We start from the raw sequence: 21,000 nt of genomic DNA, 5'->3' as shown, positions 1-21,000 counted from the left end.
CTGCTGCTGGGAGGCAGCCTTTACCAATTGCTTATAGCTGATGTGGGCACTGGGGGGCCCTTTTATCTCCCTACCCACACACTCAGCTGGGGGTTAACAAGGTTCTTGGATGGAAAATGATGTTATGAACACACAGGAAGTGGGTGCCTTTGATTTAAGCCTCTGCAGATAATTTGATTCCGGGTGGACTGGGGAGATCAGAGGTGCTGGTGACAAGTGACAAATAACCTGTCTCAGGCTGAGTCAGCTTCGTGCTCGACCCTCTGCCAGCTTCCTCGGGGGTTGCTAAAGGCTTAGGTCTGGAGGGGTCTACTTATAGGGTTGAGTTTTGATTTTGCTTTTTAAAGCAAATCAGGAGTGAGGAGTTGTCCAGGCTAGAGGTGTGTGAGTGTGTGTGTTCACTTCGACCAACAATGGGCCTCAGCCTTGCGGGAAGGGAGGATATGGATGCTAAATCCTTGCTTCGAAGCAAGAACTCCTGTCAACCTTTTCCCTGCATAGCACTTCCCCCTGCTAACATTTCGTATTTTATACATTTAGATTATTGTATCTCTCCACCTGTTAGATTATAAGATTCCTGAGGGTAGAGATTCTTCCCTATTTTGTTCACCACTGAATCCCCAGACCTAGGACATAGTAGGTGTGCAGTAAAATATTTGTTGAGTGAATGAGTAAACATGATAGACAATGTTGTCCATCTCCCCCCGAACACACACACATTTCTTTCTCCATCTCCTATGGCCAAGATGCTGGAGAGTTTAGAATTTTATAGTTAAGAGTCCAAATTCCCAGAGAAGTCACTCTGATCAGCTGGCTTCTGTTTATATCAGATTCTACCCCTTGTCAGTCAGCTGTGGGCAGAGGTGCCAACCACGTTGCCTTAACGTGGCCACTGGGCTGCCTTTGGGTGTAAAGTTAAGGGGAGTCTCTGTGGACTGAGCAGATTCTAGTTTGAACATTCTAGACCATGAGTCCCCTACCTTGTCCCCCATGTCTTGCCTGTGATGTGGTGCAAAAGCACAGTGGCCTCCCTGGGGCCCCAGAGTCAGAGAGACCTGGGTTCACATTCCAGCTCCTCCACTTAACTCCCTCTGTGACCTCAGGTAAGCCACTTTACCACCCCATGCCTCAGTTTCCTCATCTGCAAAATGGAGATAACATTAGCACACACTTCCAGTGAGTGCTTAATTAGCCTGCAGAGGATTATCGTAGTGCCTGGCACAGAGTACATGCTCTGTTGATGGTGACGATCATTTAATGATGAATTTGCTGCAGAACTTCAGGTTTTTACACTGGCCAAGGCCTCTGTTATAGAATTATGTCTGAGACTCCTGTTTGGCAAGCCCCTGGCTTCCCTGGAAGGAGATTTGAGGGCCTTCCCAGGAAGCTGGGGCCAAGCCCTTGGTGACAGAGTGTCGCTTTGCTGAGACAGTAGGTTTTCTGCCGGAGTAGGGAGGACATCCTGGAGGATTCTGGCTGCGGCTGCTTCCTGGACCCTCCCAGCTGCCAGCCCTCACTGGTAGCATCCCCGGAGGCAAACCCTGTGCTATTTGTGTTTTAGGAGCTCGAACCTGCCCTCATTCCTGTTCTACCCATGCTTCGCCTGGAGAGGATCAGAGTGGAGTCAGATGAAAGGAGAGAACACATCAGACACAGAGCGAGGCTGAAAACGGGGTGCCACAGGGTCCCACTCCACAGCCTGAGGCTCAGTTAATGAGCCTTGGGGGCTTCAGTTTCCCCACCCATCCAACGAGGCAGGGCAGACTGAGCCTCAGGATCCTTCCTGATCTGACTCGACAGTATTTGGGGGTGTCTGGTGGAGGACCCCGTATCACGTTGTTGGTGGCACTGCTCAGAGCAAATGAGCTCCTTCTATCTTTTAAAATTGCAGATGTATCTGCATCCCCTTCTGGATCCAGACACTAGCTCTGTAAGGCTGGATTTTATTTTCTATTACCTGAGTTAAGTCGTCTGGGAGGCAGGTGAAATCCTTGTTTACATAATAAACCATCATTACAATGGGTACCTTCTATTGATTGAGCAGTTACTATGTGCCCAATACTGCACCTAAAAACTTCATGTGGATTTAACTCACAAACTGCTCCTCTCAACCCTGTCTCAGTTGGTGCTATCATTATCCCCATTATGCAGGTGAGGAAACTGAGCCTTAGAGAGGTTAGCTCACTTGTCCAAGGTCACACAGAGCCCAGATATATGTCCCAGTCTGGCTGACTCTCAGGATTATGCTCTTAACTATTGTGTGCGTTTCCTGAAGGCCTGTCCTCAAATTCTTAGACTCTGCAAAACATAGAAATTTTTAGAGCTCAGGTTTGGAGGGGACATTTGGGGAGCTGGAAGCTAGAATCCCTTCTGTTTTGGCCCCATGATTCCTTCCAGATCTTATTAACCTGTTTGTATCTTCAAAGCTGCCAGACAGTCTCTGTGATCCTGTGGCTCTGAGAGTTCCAGGGGGAGAATCACCCTCAGGTCTCCCAGCAGGTGCTGCCTCCCTGGGGCAGTTTTGCTGGAGTTAGCCGCCCCCTGGAGACCTCCAGACGAGGCAGCAGACCAGAGCCGGTTCTCACCTTGGAGCCTCTTTGCTTCTGTGCAGGAGGGTGTCTAAACCTTCCCTCACCACTCGGCCCACAACCCAGCTCTGCTGTCTTCCGCATCCCTGGAGACAGAGAAGGTGGCCAGAAGGGAAACGCATTAAAGAGCCTCATTTTGCCTCACATTCCTTATTCAAGGCTCGCTGGGATCTCAGAGTTTATCACGCATGCCCTGACTGCTATAGACCACCCGTACTAGTTAGCACACTTAGCTGGCACGAAGGGAAATTAATTCCAGCCAGGTTGTTTCAGTTCTCTACTGCTGCATAACAACCACCCAAATCTTACTGGCGACAAACACCAACAGAATACTATTTTCAGTGATTTTGTGGGTTAAGAGTTCAGGCAGGGCTCTGCTGGGTGGATTTTCTGCTCCGTGTGGCATGAGCTGGAGTCACTCACTCAGCTGCACTCAGCTGCACTCAGCTGGCAGCTGGGCTGGACTGGAAGGGCCTGGAAAGCTCCGATTCCCTATCGGTGCCTCAGGGCATTCTATGCAGCCCCTCTCTCTCCGTGGAATCCTTCCCTATTCAGTAGTCTAGTCTGAGCTCCTTTCCATGATAGCTGGATCCCAAGAGAGCAAAGATGGAAGTCACCAGGATTCTTAAGAGCCAGGATCTTAAGAGTCAGGCAGGGCATCACCCCACTGCATTCTGTTGGAGAGGAGAAGCAGATCCCATCTCCTTGTGGAAACATGCATCCAGGGAAGGAGGCTGTTAGTGGTGGCCATTTTTGGAAACTCTATCCCATTAGGCAAAAGCGGGGATATAATATAAGGATTCAGAGACATCTCAAGGGATCCAAGGGCAAGAACGCAGCCCAGCCTCATGAAAGTTCTGCTTCTCACCCCCCATCTTAGAAAATACACTCCTGCTACCCCTCACCAGCTTTACAGCTCTTCTTAGTCCTAATTCCAAATTCCCAGGGAAGGAACCCTGATTGGTCCAGGTCACCCTGAGTCCCCACCCCTCATCAAATCAGCTGTGGCCAGAGATGCCAGGCTATACAAACACCCCTGCTGAGTGCTTCTCCAGAGAGTGCGAAGGGGCCTTTGTGAGTGACAGGCACCCAGGGGGTATCCACAGGGCTTTTGAACATATTAAGTCTGGAATTAAACATTTGCCTGGGGAAATTTGTATGTGCCGGTTTTGTTTTTATTCTGTTTTTTTTTTCCCCCCAGTGGTAGGTTCCTCTGTGTCCTTATTCTATTTCTTTCTATCCAGAGCCTCACAAAGGCTCCTGTATTCTGCCTCCGAGGGGACAGGCAGTCGGGTGGCTTCCATTTGAGGTCAACGTCCCTCAGCAGATGGGCCCGAAAAAGTCATTAGGATTTGTTATTAACCTTGGTGCCCAGACACTGTGATGGAGGAGGAAGTCGGAGAGACACGGGGAGACCTGTCGTTGACAGAATCTGTTGGAATCCTATCACGTCCCTTAGTCTCAGTTGCACCATCCCTGATATTTTGGCACAGAATTTTTCCAAAATGTGGACAGAGGGAGAAGTGAATAATAATGCTTGGAATTCGCTGCATCTAACTCGGTAGGCATCTTTCCTATGGTTTGACAAGCTGACACTAAGCCAGGTCGTGTTCTCCTCTTTCTATGAAGGAAGAACCCCGCCTCTGCCATTTTTTCTTTTTTTTTTGACCTGGAGTCCTAGACATTCTGTGGGTAGGACTCAGGGGTTCTGGGGCATCCTGATATCATAGACATAGTTATACATGTGTCTGTGCATATTTTTAGAAGAAATATTCATAGATTTTATCAGGTTTGGGGGGACTCTGAACCGCCCCCCCCCCAGTGTTGAGAGCTACTGAGTGGTACCTCAGTTTTCCCAGGGATGGGATCAGTGCCTTCTGATGCCCTCCAGCCTCAATTCTGTTTGTACAAGATGAAAACGGAAGCCTTCTTAATTCCTTAAGCAGCCCAGTGCTTGGCCTAAAAGAGCAGATGAATACATGTTGAATGAATCCTAAACCCGCCTCTCCTTGAATGATTTGAACCTCGCAGCTTCCCAGACCTCATCTGTTCTTCAGTCTCAGCACTATTTACATCTAAGGACAGATCCTTCTCTGTGGTGGGTGCTGTCCCCTGCGCTGTAGGGTTTCTTAGTAGCATCTCTGTCTCCCACCCACTGGGTGCCTGTAGTAACGTCCCATCAAGCTGTGACAACCCAAAATGTCTTCAGATGTTGCCACGTGCCCCCGAGGGATGAAATCACCCTTTGTTGAGAACCAGTGCTCTAGTCCTTTTGTTGAGTGGTTCAAAAAAGGAAAAAGAAACAAACGAGAATTTCCCTGCAACCATACTCAACTTCTAGGGAAAGAATGAGAGCCCAGGCTTACAAAGCACCACGTGTTGGCACTGTACCCAAAGCTTTGTGTAGATTCATTACGTAGCCCTCACAACACCCTATGTGTTAAGCCCTATTATTATTCCCATTTTACAGATGAGGCAACTATTGCACAGACAGGTTAAGCAACTTGCCCAGGGTCACACAGTTAGTAAGCAGTAGAACTGGGATTATGAACCCAGGCTGGCTGGCTCTGGGGTTAGGGTCCTGTTCTGCTATTCTACAGAGAGGGAAACATGTACAGCCACGCATTGTGTTAGGAACTTTCAAATATGTTATATTTCCTTTAATCCCCATGAAGTCTTCAGGGCGAGACAGATTTCTGTCTCTCCTTCACAGATGAGATAACTGAAGCTCAGAGAGGTTAAGATACTTGACCAAAGGCACACAGCCTTTACATGGCCAAACCAGACTTTGAACCTGAATGGGTCTTTCCACATTATCCCATTGCCTTTTGGTGGTGCACGTACGGAAGACAATTGACACAGGACTTTAGGGTTTCAGGGAAGTCAGTGATTTACATGGTGTCTCAGATGTTCACTTGGGTTAATTGGTTCAGTCGCACACATTCCTTCCTACCTGGGACAGTTCATTTCTCTCTGTCGCAATGATGCTTGTCCCTCCGGGTGTCAGCACCACGTTCTATCAGCTCTACTTTCCACAACAGGAAACGGCAGGTGGAGGGGTCAGAAAGAGCCCCAACTGTAAGCACTGAAATGAAACAAAGGCTTCATTCTTCTAAAGCAGGTGACAGCACCTGGGTAGCTAGACCTAGCCTCCAGTCCCATCTCTGCCACTCTCAGGCTGCGTGCCCTTGAAAAAATGACATCCCCTCTGTGTGCCTCAGTTTCCCCACCTGTAAAATGGGAGTGAATAATAGACCTGACCTCACAGACTGTAGGTGGCTTAAGGAAAACGATGCAGGGGGAGGCTTAGAACTGTACCTGGTAACTGTTGCTCTTATTGAGTTTAAATGACCCAGCTCCCTTGCGGGACTCCCTGCCCTAGTCCAGCGGTGCCCTCTAGCTGTCTGTCTCTCTTGGCTCAAACTCTGACTCAGGGTGACCCCCTTCCCCAAGGTGCTGGGGCCCAGACAGGAATCCCATTCACCAATTCATCAAGGAGAGAGATGAGAATCTACAGCTCCCCAGGTAGCACCAGTAATAAACAACAGTGGAAATTAATGAGCCTGAACTTCACACACCCCGCACGCCAGCCACGTGGCTTCATGACAGAGCAGCTTGAGGACAGGTTCCTAAGAGACTCTGGCATTGGAGTCTCAGACCAGCCCCCTTCAGAGCATCCATGTCCCTGCTCACAGCAGATGGACCAGTCTAGGCGTCAGAAAATGCCAGTTTTAATCAACTTAATGGTAATAACCACCCTTCAACTTGGCAATTAGGGTGAGGGGGAAAGTAGCAGGATTCTGGAATTAATGGGATGTGTGTGTGAGAAAGAGACAGACAGACAGCCAGACAGAGACGGAGAGACAATATGACATCTGCTCTCCCACTTTGCTGTGTTTTACAAACCATTGTGTAACCACGGTCGATCACAGCTCTAAAGGCACCTGCTCTGGCCCCATCCCATCCTTGACGGACCTCCAGCTTTCTGCCATTTCCCTCACCAATTCAGATGCCGGTTCGTAAACCCATCACACCTTCACAGGCGGGTTGCCATTCTCAGCCTTGCAGCGTGCCACAGTAAGCCTGCTTCCTGGAGCAGTTGCATGTCCATTAGCCTTCTCGTCAACATTCATGGCGATACTGCAGCAATACTGGCTTGAAAGCTCGAAAGCAGTTGCCTGAATGTTTCCGAGACCAGTTTGGGTTTTTTGAGAGAGCTTGAGCCGTCAGGTCTGCAGTTGGCTTATAGCCTTGTCTGCCCGAGGCAGCCAACTGGCGCCGGGCTCCCTGCAAGAGCAGAGTGTGTACAGCCGTGTGCGTGAACGCGTCTTCTGTGCTCACATGTGGGTACATGGGCCGTGTGTGTGTGTGTGTATGTGTGTTTAGAGATGGGCACAAGTCCTGTCGGTTTCTAGTCACTGCAGCCCCTTTTAAAAGCTTTAGAAAGATGGATTTCATGGGCAGATTTTAGAACCCTGTTTACGTAGAAAAAATGTGAGGACAGGGAGCTATAAAAGCCACGAGTTTCCGGAAGAAATAATTAGCAGCAACCATGACTGAGTAGTTATCATGTTCCATGCATTTACACTCTCATTTTATCTTTGCAACAATCCTAGGAGGCAAGGACTTTGTTCTCCCTAATTTACAGATGAAAAATGGAGGCGCAGAAAGGTGAAGTAACTTTCTTGAGGTCACAGAGCTAGGAAATAGCAAAGTCCAAAAGCGGACCCAGGCAAGGTCACTCCAGAACGGACATCCCAACACTGGAGTCAAAACTGCCTCACATTTCTAAATTCTGAAAGTGATTGTGCATGCAGGGTGTGTGCGTGCGTGTGTCGTGTGTGTGTGTAGAGATCTATGTTTTCCTGAGGTTGATACCTGGAAAAGGTGATTAGAACCTCACAGAGTCCAAAGCCCGGTTTGTCTGACATCCACAGCCTGGCAGGGAGGAATTGCTCAAACCTTGCTCCGGAGAGGAGACTTGAATCTGATTCAGACCTGAATCAGGTGGAAACAGAACCTGGATGGCAGACGGAGCAGGAATGTGGGTGTGGTATCTAGAATAACGTGTTGCCCCGCAGCAAAGATGTTCACATCCTACTCCCTGGAACCTGTGAATATGTTACTTCTATGACCAAAGGGACTTTGCAGATGTGATTAAGTTAAGAATCTTGAGATGAGGAGATTATCCGGGATTATCCAGGGGACCCAGTGTAATCACACGCATCCTTATAATAGGGAGGCAGGAAGGTCAGAGTCATAGCAAGATTGGAAAATGCTACGCAGCTGGCTTTGAAGGTGGAGGAGGGGGCCACAAGGAATGCAGGCAGCTTCTAGAAACTAGAAAAGGTAAGGGAACAGATTTTCTTCTGGAGCTTCCAGAAGGAGTGCAGCCCTGCCAACACCCTGTCAGGTATCTAATCTCCAGAACTATTAAGATATTAAATATATGTTGTCTAAGCCACCAGGTTGTGGTGACTGTGACAGCAACGCTGAGACTGACACCCAGAGTGTCTCCTTGAGGCCTGAGGGCAGCGGGCAGTGGCATTTCATGGCCCTCCTGCTAGTGTCCACTTCCACCACTGCCTAGTGAGATCTGATGGGGACAATCGTGTAGTTTCAAGAGACCTGGTCCAGCCCCACGTGTAGACAAAGTCCAGACACCTGCCTGCCTCACTTTACCTGGACCCACTGCAGCACTGGAAACTCTCACTGCTCTGGTGTCCCAAGGACTCCATTCCTACGTGCAGTGTTGTCTCAAAATAGGGAAGTGGAGTCTCCTCTGTGTAAAGCCCTTTCATGCTGTCCCACCACTCTTAGACTCAAGACCCTGCATGGAGTGGCCCCTGCCCACTTCTTCAGCCTCCTCTCCTGCCATCCAGGCCGCCAGCTCTGCTAAGCATCCGTCAGGTCCCTTGCACATGCTGTTCCCTCTCCTTCCAATGCTTTCCTCACCCTCTTTCCTGGGCCAGCTCCTCTTCATCCTCAGGTCTCAGCTCAACAGTCACTTCCTCTGAGGCCCCATCCTACTGCTCATGTCCCTCACTTGTGAGCTCACATGCTGCCCACACTTGTCCTTCAGAGCACTGACTCCAAGCATAATTGTGATGATCTATGTGATCATTTGAATAATGTCTGAGTCCCTCCTAGAACGCCAGCTCCATGATGGCAGGGACCTCATCTGTTTTGCTCTCTGTTGGGTCCTCTCTGTCTGGTAGCTACTCATAAATATTCGTCAAAAGAATGAATAGCCCATCTGCATCAATTTGGACGGCAAGGTCAGAGCAACTTGGGGATCTGCTTCCCACCACCTCCAGAGGTCGTCCACTGGTGCCCAGAAGAGGGGGCATAAGCCTTCTGGTCCCTCTTGGAGCATCCTGGGAAATGGGAGATGCCCACCCAACTTCACTGAGTATCCATCAGCTCCGCTTAAGCACCCAGCCTGGAGATGGATGTGTTTCCTGGATCTGGGGCGTGAGTAGTAGTCATAAAGTTAATCAGGCATGTAAAGACATAAGTGGAGACTGACAGCCACTTACAGTGTCCAGCTAATTGGGCACTTAATGTGGAGGCATTAGACAGGCAAAGAGAAGTGGCCTGCCAATGCAGACAGGTCTTCTTTTTGCCACTGAAGTTGCTTCAGTTTGAAAACACAAGGGGAAATCTTGATATTTCAGCCTCAGGATCTGAGAATCCCTGAATGTTGCCCATGAGAGGACCCTTGAGGGGCATCTCAAATAACCCCTCACCGTATAGTCTGGGAAAGAGGGCACCCAGAGGACAAGGCCTTTTCAAGGTCGGCTGGATAAAAGGTAGGATTCAAAGCCGTGTCTTTTAACCTTGGCTTACATGTTTGCTGTCTTCAAAAATGCACTTTGTCTTCTAATGCAAAATAACACGTGTTTATTGTAGAAAGTTAAGAAAGTATACAGGAGTCCAGCTAACTGAATGCTTAAGGGGAGAGAGTCGCAAAGGCTTTAAAGAAGGAAATAAAAGTTACTCATAATCCCACCACCTGGGAGTAATCACTGCATTTCAGTGTGTTTCCTTTCCAGCTTTTTTTTTTTTTTTGGCCCAGTGCACGCTATGAAACTATACAAATGAGCAGGTTCCAAGCCCAAACTCATATCATGATCACAATTCTACATCCTGGGTTTGGGGTTTTTTCCCCCCATTTAACATAATAAGGAGAGCATTTACTCGTGTGATTTGTCCCATTACGTCTTTCCTTACTGCAGCATCTCTCTAAGTGTGGCCAAGAACTCAGGATCTTACAGGGAGTCACTTCGAAATGCAAGGCTCCCAGGACCCACTCCGGTCCCACAGAATCATTGTCTGAATGAGGAATACTCTCCCCAGGTGATCTAGGTGGACCACACATTTGGGGAACATCCCCCCATGCGGTGACTCTCCACAGGACTGCATGCCAAAATACTGGTGTCCGGGCTTAGCCAGACCCATAGCTGAGAAGTTTTAAGAGTTGAGGCCTCATATGTTAGTATTTTTAAAAATTCTTTCTGGATGATTATCATGCATTGAAGGTTCCAAACATCTTTCATAATGCATATAGTCTCTCCTGCCAAGACTGGTTACAACAAACATTCCTTTTGGGGGTGAAGGAACGGAAATGTTTTATCTCCAGGATGAAGACCCATTTGTGATGTGCGGTCTTCCTTGGCATAATCTGGACTTAGCTTCCTGCAAAGTTTTATTTCCAAGTTTATGTCTTTGGCTGTTGGGGCCCCTCCTTGTTGAAGTCCTAACATCTGGGGCCGCAGAGAGGACGTCCAAGCGGGCAGGCTACAGGACACCTCCTGCTGAGCCCGATCTTTGAGCAGAGAAGGAGGCTCTCCCACCCCCACGCCACATCCCTCCCTCTGTATTGGTCTGTGTTTTATTCACAAATAGCAAGTGTCTCTAAGCTGAGACATCTGAATACTGATCTTAAATCTGTTATTTTTCCATGCCATTTGCTGCCAGTGATCGAAGCTAATGAGACACTCCCAGTACAATGCATGTTAATGGGCTTTTTGGAGTTTAGGATGGAGTGCTAAAAGAAGCAGACATCTTGGTAGCCAGGCTAGAGTGTGGGTTTGCAAGTGGTGGGTGGATCCATGCCCTTATTTTCCGAGAGGAGGCAGGTAAACCTTCTGAGATTCCTGAGCAATGTGCAGCTCAGTTTAGATTTGGACAGTCTGTCCCGTGCCCTCTTCCTGAGCTGGGTTGGCAGAACTTGATTTGAGGCAGAAGGCCATGGAGGGTGGGGGCGGGGGAGCAAAGATGCTTTACTGATGCAGAGAATTAGATTCCAGCCCAGGCTGAGTGACCCAAGGCAAGCCTCTCGCTCTCTCTGTGTTTTGAAACCACTCTTCACCCACCATCCCTGCCCCACTGATAGAATGAGAAGAGCAAAATCTAACCACTTTCTGGCTAGAGCAGTGGGTGGAGGGGAAAATAGATGAGAACAAAGGTGTATATAGAAAAAGAAAAATATATGTCACCATCCCCTGCCTCCTTTAGCTTACCTCCTTATCTCATAATATTTTGTAATTCTATGGCATTGAAAGGCATCCTGAAATTTATCTACTCCTGACAACTTCAAACTGTTTCTTTAAACCATGGAACCAACTTCCCAAAGGAAATCTAAACAGTCCAAGCAAATGAAAGAGGTAATGCAGACGTGCTCCAATGAAATGGGATATTCTGGCCCCTCAGAATCACTCCCACTGTACCACTAAATTGAATGGCCCCAAAACAGCCTCTAAGGAACCCTTGGGTGCCAAAAAGCACAGTTTGACAACCACCGATTTAGTTCAATACCTTCCCTTTTACAGATGAGGAAATTGAAGCCCAGAAAGGCAAAATTCAGGGCTAAATTCCAGATTTCTCAACCCCATGTGGGGGATGCTTTAGGGGAACGAGATAATGGAACAATTGTTCTGTGTCTTGTCCTCAGAGAAGTCAGAGGCAGATGGGGCAGAACCAGCTGGGGTGACTGCACGTGTGCAACTTGGTACTAACCAGTGATGGAGGGTCCCTTGGTGTAGGGACTCGAGCAGTGAGAGAATCGAGCAGGGTGGAGATTGGACTATTCAAGGAGGTCCCCGTGGCTCTGCTTAGAGACAGCGACAGTGAGGTGTGGGTAAGGACAGGGACTCGAAAGGCAGACTGCCTGGGTCTGAATCCAGGTTTTCTCCACCTCCCAGCTGTGTGACCTGGGTACATCACTTAACCTCTCTGTGCTTCACTTTTCTCATTTGGAAAATGGGGATAAGGTTAGTCCTTGGTTTACAGTGCTGCTGGAAAGATTCATTAAGAAAATCCATGTGGATACATCCATCGAAATTCATCAAATTGTACATCTGAAATGTGTGTAGCTTACTGTACAGGAATCATACCACAATAAAGGTGTTAAAAAAGAAAAGAAAAGATAAAGCTACAAAAAAGGAAGGAAGGAAGGAAGAAGGAAATCCTTGTGGGGTGCTTGTCTCTGTGCCTGGCTCACCGTAAGTGCTCAGTGGATGCTGGCTACTGTTACTCTAGGTGCTCTGAGACTGAGGACTGGGCGCTCCTGGTTTCTGCCACCTCCCAACATCCTATAAAGATGATTTCTAGGGAAAACACGGGGAGGCTGGGGAGGAGGACGAGGAGGAGGAGGAAGGGAGGTCCTGCCTCCCGAAGCAGCTCCGTACCATCTGGGTCACAGCGGAGGTCCCGGACCCCACAGGCTGCCTTTGGCTCCTCCTCGGGCAGAGTGGCTCTCTGTTGAGCAGACACAGAGGGAGAAGGTGCTATTTATAACGCAGAGAGCAGAGCACTTTGAGGGGGTGGCAGGAGCGAGGAGGGCCCGTGGGGAGAGTCGGCAGCAGGTGTCTGCGGCAGGGCGGCCACGGACCTTCTGCAGCCTGTGATGCCCTTGTCCCATCCCTCGGATTCTCACGCCTGTGGTGTCCACAGCTGAGAGCCAGTTGGTGGAGGAGTGAGCAGAGTCCGGCTCCATCTGGGTCCACTGGCTGTGGTCGGAACAGGAACAATAAGGATTTTTTTTTTTTGAGGAAAAAGCAAGGAGATGACTTCAGGCTGGTGGGAAGTGTCAAAAACCAACCCCCCACCCCCAGCCCAGGATCACAGCAGGAGCCCCCACGGGCGTGGTTACTACGCACAGCCTTGCTGTTCAGAGTGCGCCCCGGGACGAGTAACACCGCGTGGAATCCCTCGGGAGTTTTCTATAAAAGCAGCACCTCGGGCCTCACCCCAGATCTGATGCCTCAGAATCTGCATTTTAACAAGGTGCCAGTGTGAACTGTGTGCACGTTAAGTCTGAGAGGAGCTAGCGTAACGCACGTGAGATTCCAGTTTTAGCTCTGCTTCTTCCTAGCTCTGGGACCTTGGGCAAGTCACTTAACTGCACTGTGCCTCCCTTTCCTTACCTGCAAAATGGCTTATTAGTTAGTAATGCCTACCCTCTAGGGTTGGGTGGCAGAACACTTCGTGCCATGCCAGGCCTGTAATAAGCACTAGATAAGTATGAGCTGTTATTATATGTCACTTGACATTCAATTCAGCTTGGTTTTGCTGGGTCCAAATTTGGAAAGTGGGCTGCCTTCGTTCATTCATTCATGGGTTCAACCATCCCATCTGAACACTCACTATGGACCAGGCACTGTTCTGGCTGTGGGGACACAGTGGGGAACAGGACAGACAATGTCCCTGGCTCAGGGGAGCTCATAGTCTAGAGAGGCAACCAGATACAGACTCATAATTAACTAATTACTTCATGTAGAAAACCCCACAATTATTTACAGATGCACAAGTGCTATGCAGAAGGGTTGCTATTAGAATAAACAAAGCAGACGGTCAGAGAAGTCTTCTAAGGGGAGGTGATATTTCATTGGAATATGAAGGATAAAAGGGGAATCTAGACACAAAAATTGTGTGTGTGTGTGTGTGTGTGAGACAGAGAGAGGGATCACAAATATGTGTAATGTTGGGCGAGGCTGTATTCCAGGCACAAGGAACAGAATGTGCGAAAGTACTGAGGCAGTTAGGAGAACTAGAACTCAAAGGAGACCAGAATAACCAGAGCAGTGATTCTCAAACTGTTGTCAAAATCCCCTGGGGGGGCTTGTTAAAACATTGCCGGGCCCCATTGCCAGAGTCTCTGATTAGGTTGGCCTGGGGTGGGGCCCAGGAATTTGCATTCCTTACAAGTTCCCAGGTAACACTGATGCTGATGGTCTGGTCATCACACTTAGACAACCACTGAACTAGAACACTGAAGCAAGACCAAGAGGGAGAAGAGGTTGGAGGTTTCATCTGGTGCCGGGCCATGGAAACCTCTTGGAATGGGAACCAACTAAAGGTCTTATAGAGAATGATCAGATTTATGTTTCAGGAGTACCACCGTGGCTGTGGTGGGGAGAACAGATTGCAGAAGGCAATGAGTGCAAGCAGGGAGACTAAGAGGTTACTTCAGCCCTCTAGGGGAGAGATGTTGGTGGCTTGGTGGAAGTGAAGATGGAGAGAAATGGTGGATTCCAGAAGTGTTAAGAGGTAGACACCTTAGGACTTGGTTGGGTCACTGAATGTCAGGGAAGGAGGGATCAGGAAGCCCCTTTAAGTTTCTGGTTAGAGCGAGTTACAGATAGGGGGGCCATTTCCTGAGAATGGGAGCAGGTCTGCTGGGGGTGGGGATGGAGAGCAGCCAAGAGGAAGTGTTCCGTTGAAAGCACAGGTTTGAGACCCAAATGAAGACGTCATGTAGACAATTAGGTAAACAGATCTGGAGCTCAAAAGACAGTTTCCTTGGAGGAGGTGACGTGAGAAAAGATGAGATAAGGTTCTTAGTCTGAAGTCAGTAGAACAGATGGGCTTTGTGGGATATGGGAGGGGTTCCATGATGTTCTGAAAATATATCAGAATTGTATGTGCATGGGCCTTTTCTGGGGAGGGGTCCAATAGTCATCATCAGACACTCAAGAGTCTATGACTCAAAGAAGTTTAAGTCCATCAGCCAGATATTGAGGGAGATGCCAGTGGTCCTCAGTCCTATAAGGTCCTTATGACCCCGTCTCTGCTTCCAGGCGCCTGGTGGACCGTCTGGAGAACATGAGGAAGAACGTGGCTGGGGACGGGGTGAACCGCTGCATACTGTGCGGAGAACAGCTGGGGATGCTGGGCTCTGCCTGTGTGGTGTGTGAGGACTGTAAGAAGGTACCATCAGCCTCCCCTTCCCTGCTTTCCTGCTCATCACGTGCAGAGGCGCTAGGCCTGGCTTGAGCCTTTGGGGGCCTTGGGTCTTGGGGCTGGAGCTTGGATCCGGAAGGCGAGTTGCCAGTATGTAGTTCCTTCTGGGGTGCTCCTGTGCCCAGCTGTCTTCCAAGGTAATCCTGATCCTGGCTCCTCTCCTAGGAGTCACTCTGACCCTTCTGTTCCCTTGGAGCTCAGCTCCATCCAGGATGAACTTGGGAGCCTGAGGTAGGACATGAGCCATGGTTGAGCCTGCAAGTATCCTGGCTGTGGCTTAGCAAGTTGTCAGGCTAAAGGGCATGCCGGGCATGTGGGTACACATGAGTGGAAGGCTTACCCAGCATTCTCTACCCTGGGCTGTAATACAAGCCACTTCAAAAGCCCCTCTCCAGCCAAGTTAGACCAAGTTAGACATTGGTCTTCTGAAACATTCATTCTTGAAGAGGAGTCTCCCCATGCTCTCTCCACCCTGCACCCTCTCCTCAAGCTGTCTGCACTTGACAATTCCAGGACAGAAACACAGCTGTCGTTGGGCCTGTCTGATTCCCAGGAAGGGACTTCAGGGGAACAACCCAGCTGGAGACATCCATAATGCCACTTGGCATCTCCTACTTGGGGTCCCCTCTAGCCTTTAAAATGGAATATTGGGGAAAGTTTATTCCCCAAAAAAACCTGTCTTCTGTAGTCAGCTAGATAGGGAGAAATTTTGTGACCTGTTAGGTTTTCCTATTTGTCTCAGCTGCCAGGAAACTCGGCCAAAAGTATAATGTTCCATTGCATAGTCATGGCATTTACTCAGGTAACATCCTTCTCCCTGAGGAGTTGAACATGCAGTCATAGTCTAGGTTGTCTCAGATTCATTTGGGAAAGAAAGAGGGAATAAAGTACTAAACGAAATGGATGTATAGTCTCTCCTCTTTAAAAAAAAATCAAGTCAGTGAACTCCCTGGAATGGGATGCTGAAAACTCAGACCCCAGAGGGACTCTGGGAGAATCCCTTCATCCAGTGCTTGGGGATGACTCCAGTTCTTGTTATCAGAAATCAAGACTCAAATTGGAACTTTATTCTAACTGGCCTTGGTCATGGAAGGGAGGTGAGGAAAGGAGAGTTCTCTCTCTTTACGTCCACCAAGGGAGAATGGGGCTTCATTACCACCCTCCCTAGCCACCGCTCCTGACCACTGGCAGCTCCGAGCCTGGCATTTCTGAGTGTGCATCGGGCTATGTTTTGTCCCCAGAACATCTGCACCAAGTGTGGAGTGGAGACTTCCAACAACCGCCCGCGTTCTGTGTGGCTCTGCAAAATCTGCATCGAGCAGAGAGAGGTAAGCAGGTTGGTCCATTTGGCATCTGGAGCATCCTCCCTTCTTTGTCCAGTTCCCCTTTCCGTGCTGCATCGAGGGAAGTAGGGTGGCAGCTGGGAGGCTGGGGGACCTACTCAGGTACATGTCTTAAGGGGTAAGTATAAAGGGAACCAGCTCAGCTGTGAACACAGGCAGAACACAGGGTTTGAGTGAATTTCTTTTCTCCTCTCCCACTTCTGTGACTTTTCCTTCTCTCCCTCCTTTCTTCCCGCTTATTCGTTGCCCTCTGACATGCATTATTCCCTGTTCCCCATGTCTCCCCTTCTGGCTCTCCCTCTGCTGCCTTCTGCTCTTTCTCTTTCTGTCTATTCCTCTTCTTGTTTCATACTCTCCCTCATTTTCTTTACTTTCCCTCTACAGATCGTCCTCAACTTATAGTGGGGTTACATCTCAATAAACCCATCGCAACTTGAAAATATCACAAGTGGGAAATGCATTTAAAACACCTAACCTACTGAACATCACAGCGTAGCCTCCCCTAAACGTGCTCAGGACACTTCAGCTGACCGTTGGGCAAAATCATCTAAGACAAAGACTATTTTATAACAAAAGGTTGAATATCTCCTGTAATGTACTGAATACTGTCCTGAAAGTTGTTTTAAAAAGGATGGTTGTGTGGGCACAGAATTGCCATAAGTGTGTCAGTTGTTCCCCGTCGTGACGGCATGGATGGTGGGGAGCTGCAGCTCACTACCACTGACCAGCATCACAGGACATATCCCTAGGCCAGGAAAAGATCAAAATTCCAAATTTGAAGTATGGTTCCTACTGAATGCAGAGAACTTTTGCACCATTGTAAAGCTGAAAAGTGATAAGTCAAACCGTTGTGAGTCGGGGACCGTCTGTGCTCTCCCCATCGGAGCTCCTTTCTCCCTCGCATCCGTGTCTCCTCTCCTTTTCTTCGTTTTCTCCTTGCCTCTCAACCATCAGACTTCTTCCTCTGCACTGTCTTCACTTGGTCTCTGTTTCTTTCTCCTCTGGAATCCTTCTCTTACCTAGGCTTGCTTTTTATTACCCATTTTGTCCCAATTAAGTCCTTTCACCTTTTCCCAATTTCTTCGTCACTCACCTTTTGCTGCAGATTCCTGCCTTTCAGGCTGTTCCAAGGGCCATATCTCCCTCAGTAGCAGGCAGGGTCCTGGGAGAACAGATGGCACAAACCTTCAGGACGGTCAAGGAGGCTTTAATAAAGGTGCTGTGTACAAAGGTCCGGGTAGGAATAAGGGACATCACAAGGCACAGTGCAGCACGCAGCACCAGCGGTGGAGGGCCGCCGTTACACTCCTGAGACTGAAGGAGCGGAGGAGGGAGCAGTTAGCAGACTGGGTGACAGGGATGGCCTCACAGGAATGCAGCCACTGGCTGCCTGGCAAGGAGGGAGCCAGGGGAATACATACTCTGACCTCACTATCTTCTTTCCTCTGATCCCCCACTAATGCTCTCCTTGACCAGATCCACCTGGAAGCTAGAGAGCAAGAAAGTCCATTACTGCAGTCCTTACTGGTCCGCCTCCTGAGATACACAACACGGTGAAAATGATGTAGAACCAGCCTGAAGGGGCAGTGAAAGGTGTTCGGCACATTATCCCAGGTGGAACACTAATCCACAAGGCTGGGAAGAAGGCCAGAGGTCTTGGGGAGGGTGTGAGTCAATCATCCTCTTTACAGAAGCCAGTGTAGTAGAGAGCAGGATGCAGTGAAGAGGTGGAAGACGTGGTGTCCAGTCTACTCTCTGGCTTTCTAGCCTTATACCAGTTCACAACCTTTCTGATATTCGACTTTATCCATCAAGAGGTTGGTCATTCTTTACTGAGTGCTCAGGGATATTGTGTGAGTCGAATGAGAACTGTGAAGGACTGCATACTGATGAGAAAAGTGTGCTGCCTCTTCTGTCACTGTTCTGAGGGCAGGGAGCAAAGTGAACAGTTGGCACTCGTGAAGGCGGGAGCAATGGTCCTCTGCTGCCATGTCTTCATCGTCTACCTCTCCTCCCCCAGGTGTGGAAGCGTTCCGGAGCATGGTTCTTCAAGGGCTTCCCCAAACAAGTCCTCCCACAGCCTATGCCCATAAAGAAGACCAAGCCCCAGCAGCCTGGCAGTGAGCCCGCTGCCCCCGAGCAGCCCGCCCCTGAGCCCAAGCACGCTGCCCGGGCTCCAGCTCGAGGTAGGAAATCACAGCTTTTCTACTTTCAGAACCAAGGACAGGTCTTGGCTAGCTGGTCTACCCAGAGGATGTCCTGACATCATGTCTGTGTTTCTGCCCAGTTGGTGGACAGCCAGCCTCTGGGCTTGGATCTAGGACTCCTATGTCCCTTTCATAGCTCATCATGAACTCTTATCAAGAAGGTACCAAAGGGAACACTTCTGCAATCCCAAGCTGCCAAAAGGCTTTGTTATCATCCCTGATGGAGTATTTTGAGGTACAACAGAGGTAGAAATTAAAATTAGGCGCTGAGAAAGACTCCCAGTGCCAAAATGCACACTGAAGCCTGCGCATGGGTCGGGGAGAGGGTAGGTTTGGGGCTTGCTGAGAAGGCCGCCTTCGCCCCTATTTCTTTGATCAACCATCAGCAAATCTGAAATTGGACTAATTAAAAATGAAAGATGAATAGAAAGGAAATGAATAAAAGAAAATTACCACTACTATGCATATTATCACTATTACCTGTGTTATTATTAATTATTAAAATGATGATTAAAAGGGAGAGGAAAAACCAATAAAAAAATGCAACCCCAAAAGAACACATTTTAATTGAATGGGGCCTCGAGGACTGACCAGATGAAGCCCTTGCAATACTTTCAATTAACACAGAGTGATAAAATCTGTTCTGAGTGACAGTTCTGGAGTTGAGCACAGGCAGTGCTTCTGAAAGGAAGGTTATAGTTGAAGGTCTCAAAAATTGAAGTACCCAACTATAACTTCTCAAGGTACCCAGCGCAGTACCTGGCACTCGAAAGCCATTTAACAAAACTTTCATCCCGACAAGGCGTGAGCAATTTCTGCCCCTTGTGGAGACTTGCCAGATTGTCAGTATACACTGCATCCCTGAGGAACCCCCAAATTCCACCACTAGAGCATCTTTCTTTCTGGTTAAGCATTACTCCCTCTACTCTGAGAAGGCTGTAGAGTTAACTGTCAAGATCTTGGACGTCTGGAGCCAGGAGGACCTGAATTTGAATTCCAGCTCTACCACTTACAAGTCATGTGAGCTTGGTTAAGGGACCTAACCTCTCTGAAACTTTTCCTCACTTGTAAAATGAGGTTAGTAACTCATTTGGTTATTTTGAAGATTAAATGAGATGCTGCAGGCAGACCTCGTTTTATTGTGCTTTGCTTTATTGCATTTCGCAATTATTGAGTATTCTGGGTTTTTTTTAATTTTGTTTTGTTTTTACAAACTGAAAGTTTGTGACAACTCTGCAACAAACCAGTCTGTCGGTGCCATTTTTCCAACAGTATTTGCTCACTTGGTGTCTCTCTGTCACAATTTGGTGATTCTCACAGTATTTCAAACTTTCTAATTATTATTATATTTACTGTGATAGTCTGTGATCAGTGATCGTTGATGTTACTTTTATAATTGTTTTGGCATTTTTGAGCAATAAAATATTTTAAAATTAAGATACGTACTTTTTTTTAGACATAATGCTATTGCACACTTAGTGGACTGCAGTACAGTGTAAATGTAATTTTATACACTCTGGGAAACCAAAAAACTCACGTGCTTCACTTTTTTGTGATATTTGCTTTATTGCGGTGGTCTGGGACCCAACCTGCAGCATCTCCAAGGTATGCCTGTACGCGTAAAGTACTTTGCAGAGTGCAGCATTTAGTAAATGTTATATATTTATTATATTCTATACATTACTTTTATATATTATATAATGTTATTATATTATATTATACATTATATAATATTAATCCCCTATACATAGATAGATACATAAATGCTATGAACTAGCTTATCATCAGATAAACTCCAGACAAAGCAAATTAACTCTGATGTAGTTGATGTAGTGACCAGTTACCTCATTGGAAAAAAGTAACATCACCTGCATTGCAAAGTGACACCTAAAAAGTTATTGGTGCATCCAGTGCAGGTGAATATGTGAAGAAATGTTGTTTGTACCAACAGTAGGACTGTAATTCACCTGCAGCTTCCTGAAAAGTAATATGGCAGAAGTTCTTAAGATTTGAAGTGTGTATGCGATTTCACCCAACAGTCCCTCTCTGGGAATATAACTAACAGCAAGAGAAGTTCCAGTGTAAAAGATACACGTATATGTATATTTATTGTGTCATTGTTTATGGTAGCAAAGATACTGGCAAACACTAAGTGTTCATTAATGGAGGAATTGTTGACTGGATTATGATATATTCACTCCACAATGTATAAAGCATCTTTTAAAATTGAATGATGTAAATGTGTATTATAGATTTGGAATAATGTCCATGCTGTGAGCTTTCAATATTCTTTTAACAAACTGTTACTGAACACCTAATGAGTTCCAGGCTCTGTTCTATGCCCTAGGGAGCCAGTAAATGGAACACATAAAATCTGTGCCCTTGTGCAGCTAAAATTCTAGTGGGAGAATCAGATGCTCAACAAATAGCAAATGCAAATACGATATAATTTCAGGTTGTAGTAAGTGCTGGGAGGGAAAATGAATCAGGTCGGGTGATAGGTTGTGACAGGAGGGTTCATGTTGGACAGAATGGCCAGAGAAGGGCTGTCTGAAGAGATGATCTTTGGGGAGAAACCTGACTAAGGTGATAAAGGGGGCTCATAGAATCTTCGGG

At 47.8% G+C, this 21,000-nt stretch overlaps 1 protein-coding gene across 1 annotated transcript in view; it reads left to right on the top strand.

Moving 5' to 3' along the window:
- The window catches only part of RPH3A (rabphilin 3A), a 64,490-nt gene that overhangs the window by 19,401 nt on the left and 24,089 nt on the right, over nt 1-21,000 (top strand). Inside the window, exons 5-7 of the mRNA XM_072953313.1 lie at nt 14,672-14,801; nt 16,076-16,162; nt 18,198-18,363. Coding sequence (XP_072809414.1) covers nt 14,672-14,801; nt 16,076-16,162; nt 18,198-18,363 — 383 coding nt within the window. The remainder of the gene's footprint in view (nt 1-14,671; nt 14,802-16,075; nt 16,163-18,197; nt 18,364-21,000) is intronic.

The sequence above is a fragment of the Vicugna pacos genome, chromosome 32 (genome assembly GCF_048564905.1).
Source record: "Vicugna pacos chromosome 32, VicPac4, whole genome shotgun sequence".
In the NCBI taxonomy this organism is placed as follows: domain Eukaryota; kingdom Metazoa; phylum Chordata; class Mammalia; order Artiodactyla; family Camelidae; genus Vicugna; species Vicugna pacos.
The sequence above is the reverse complement of the archived record's forward strand: the minus strand, read 5'-3'. Positions and strand labels throughout refer to the sequence as shown.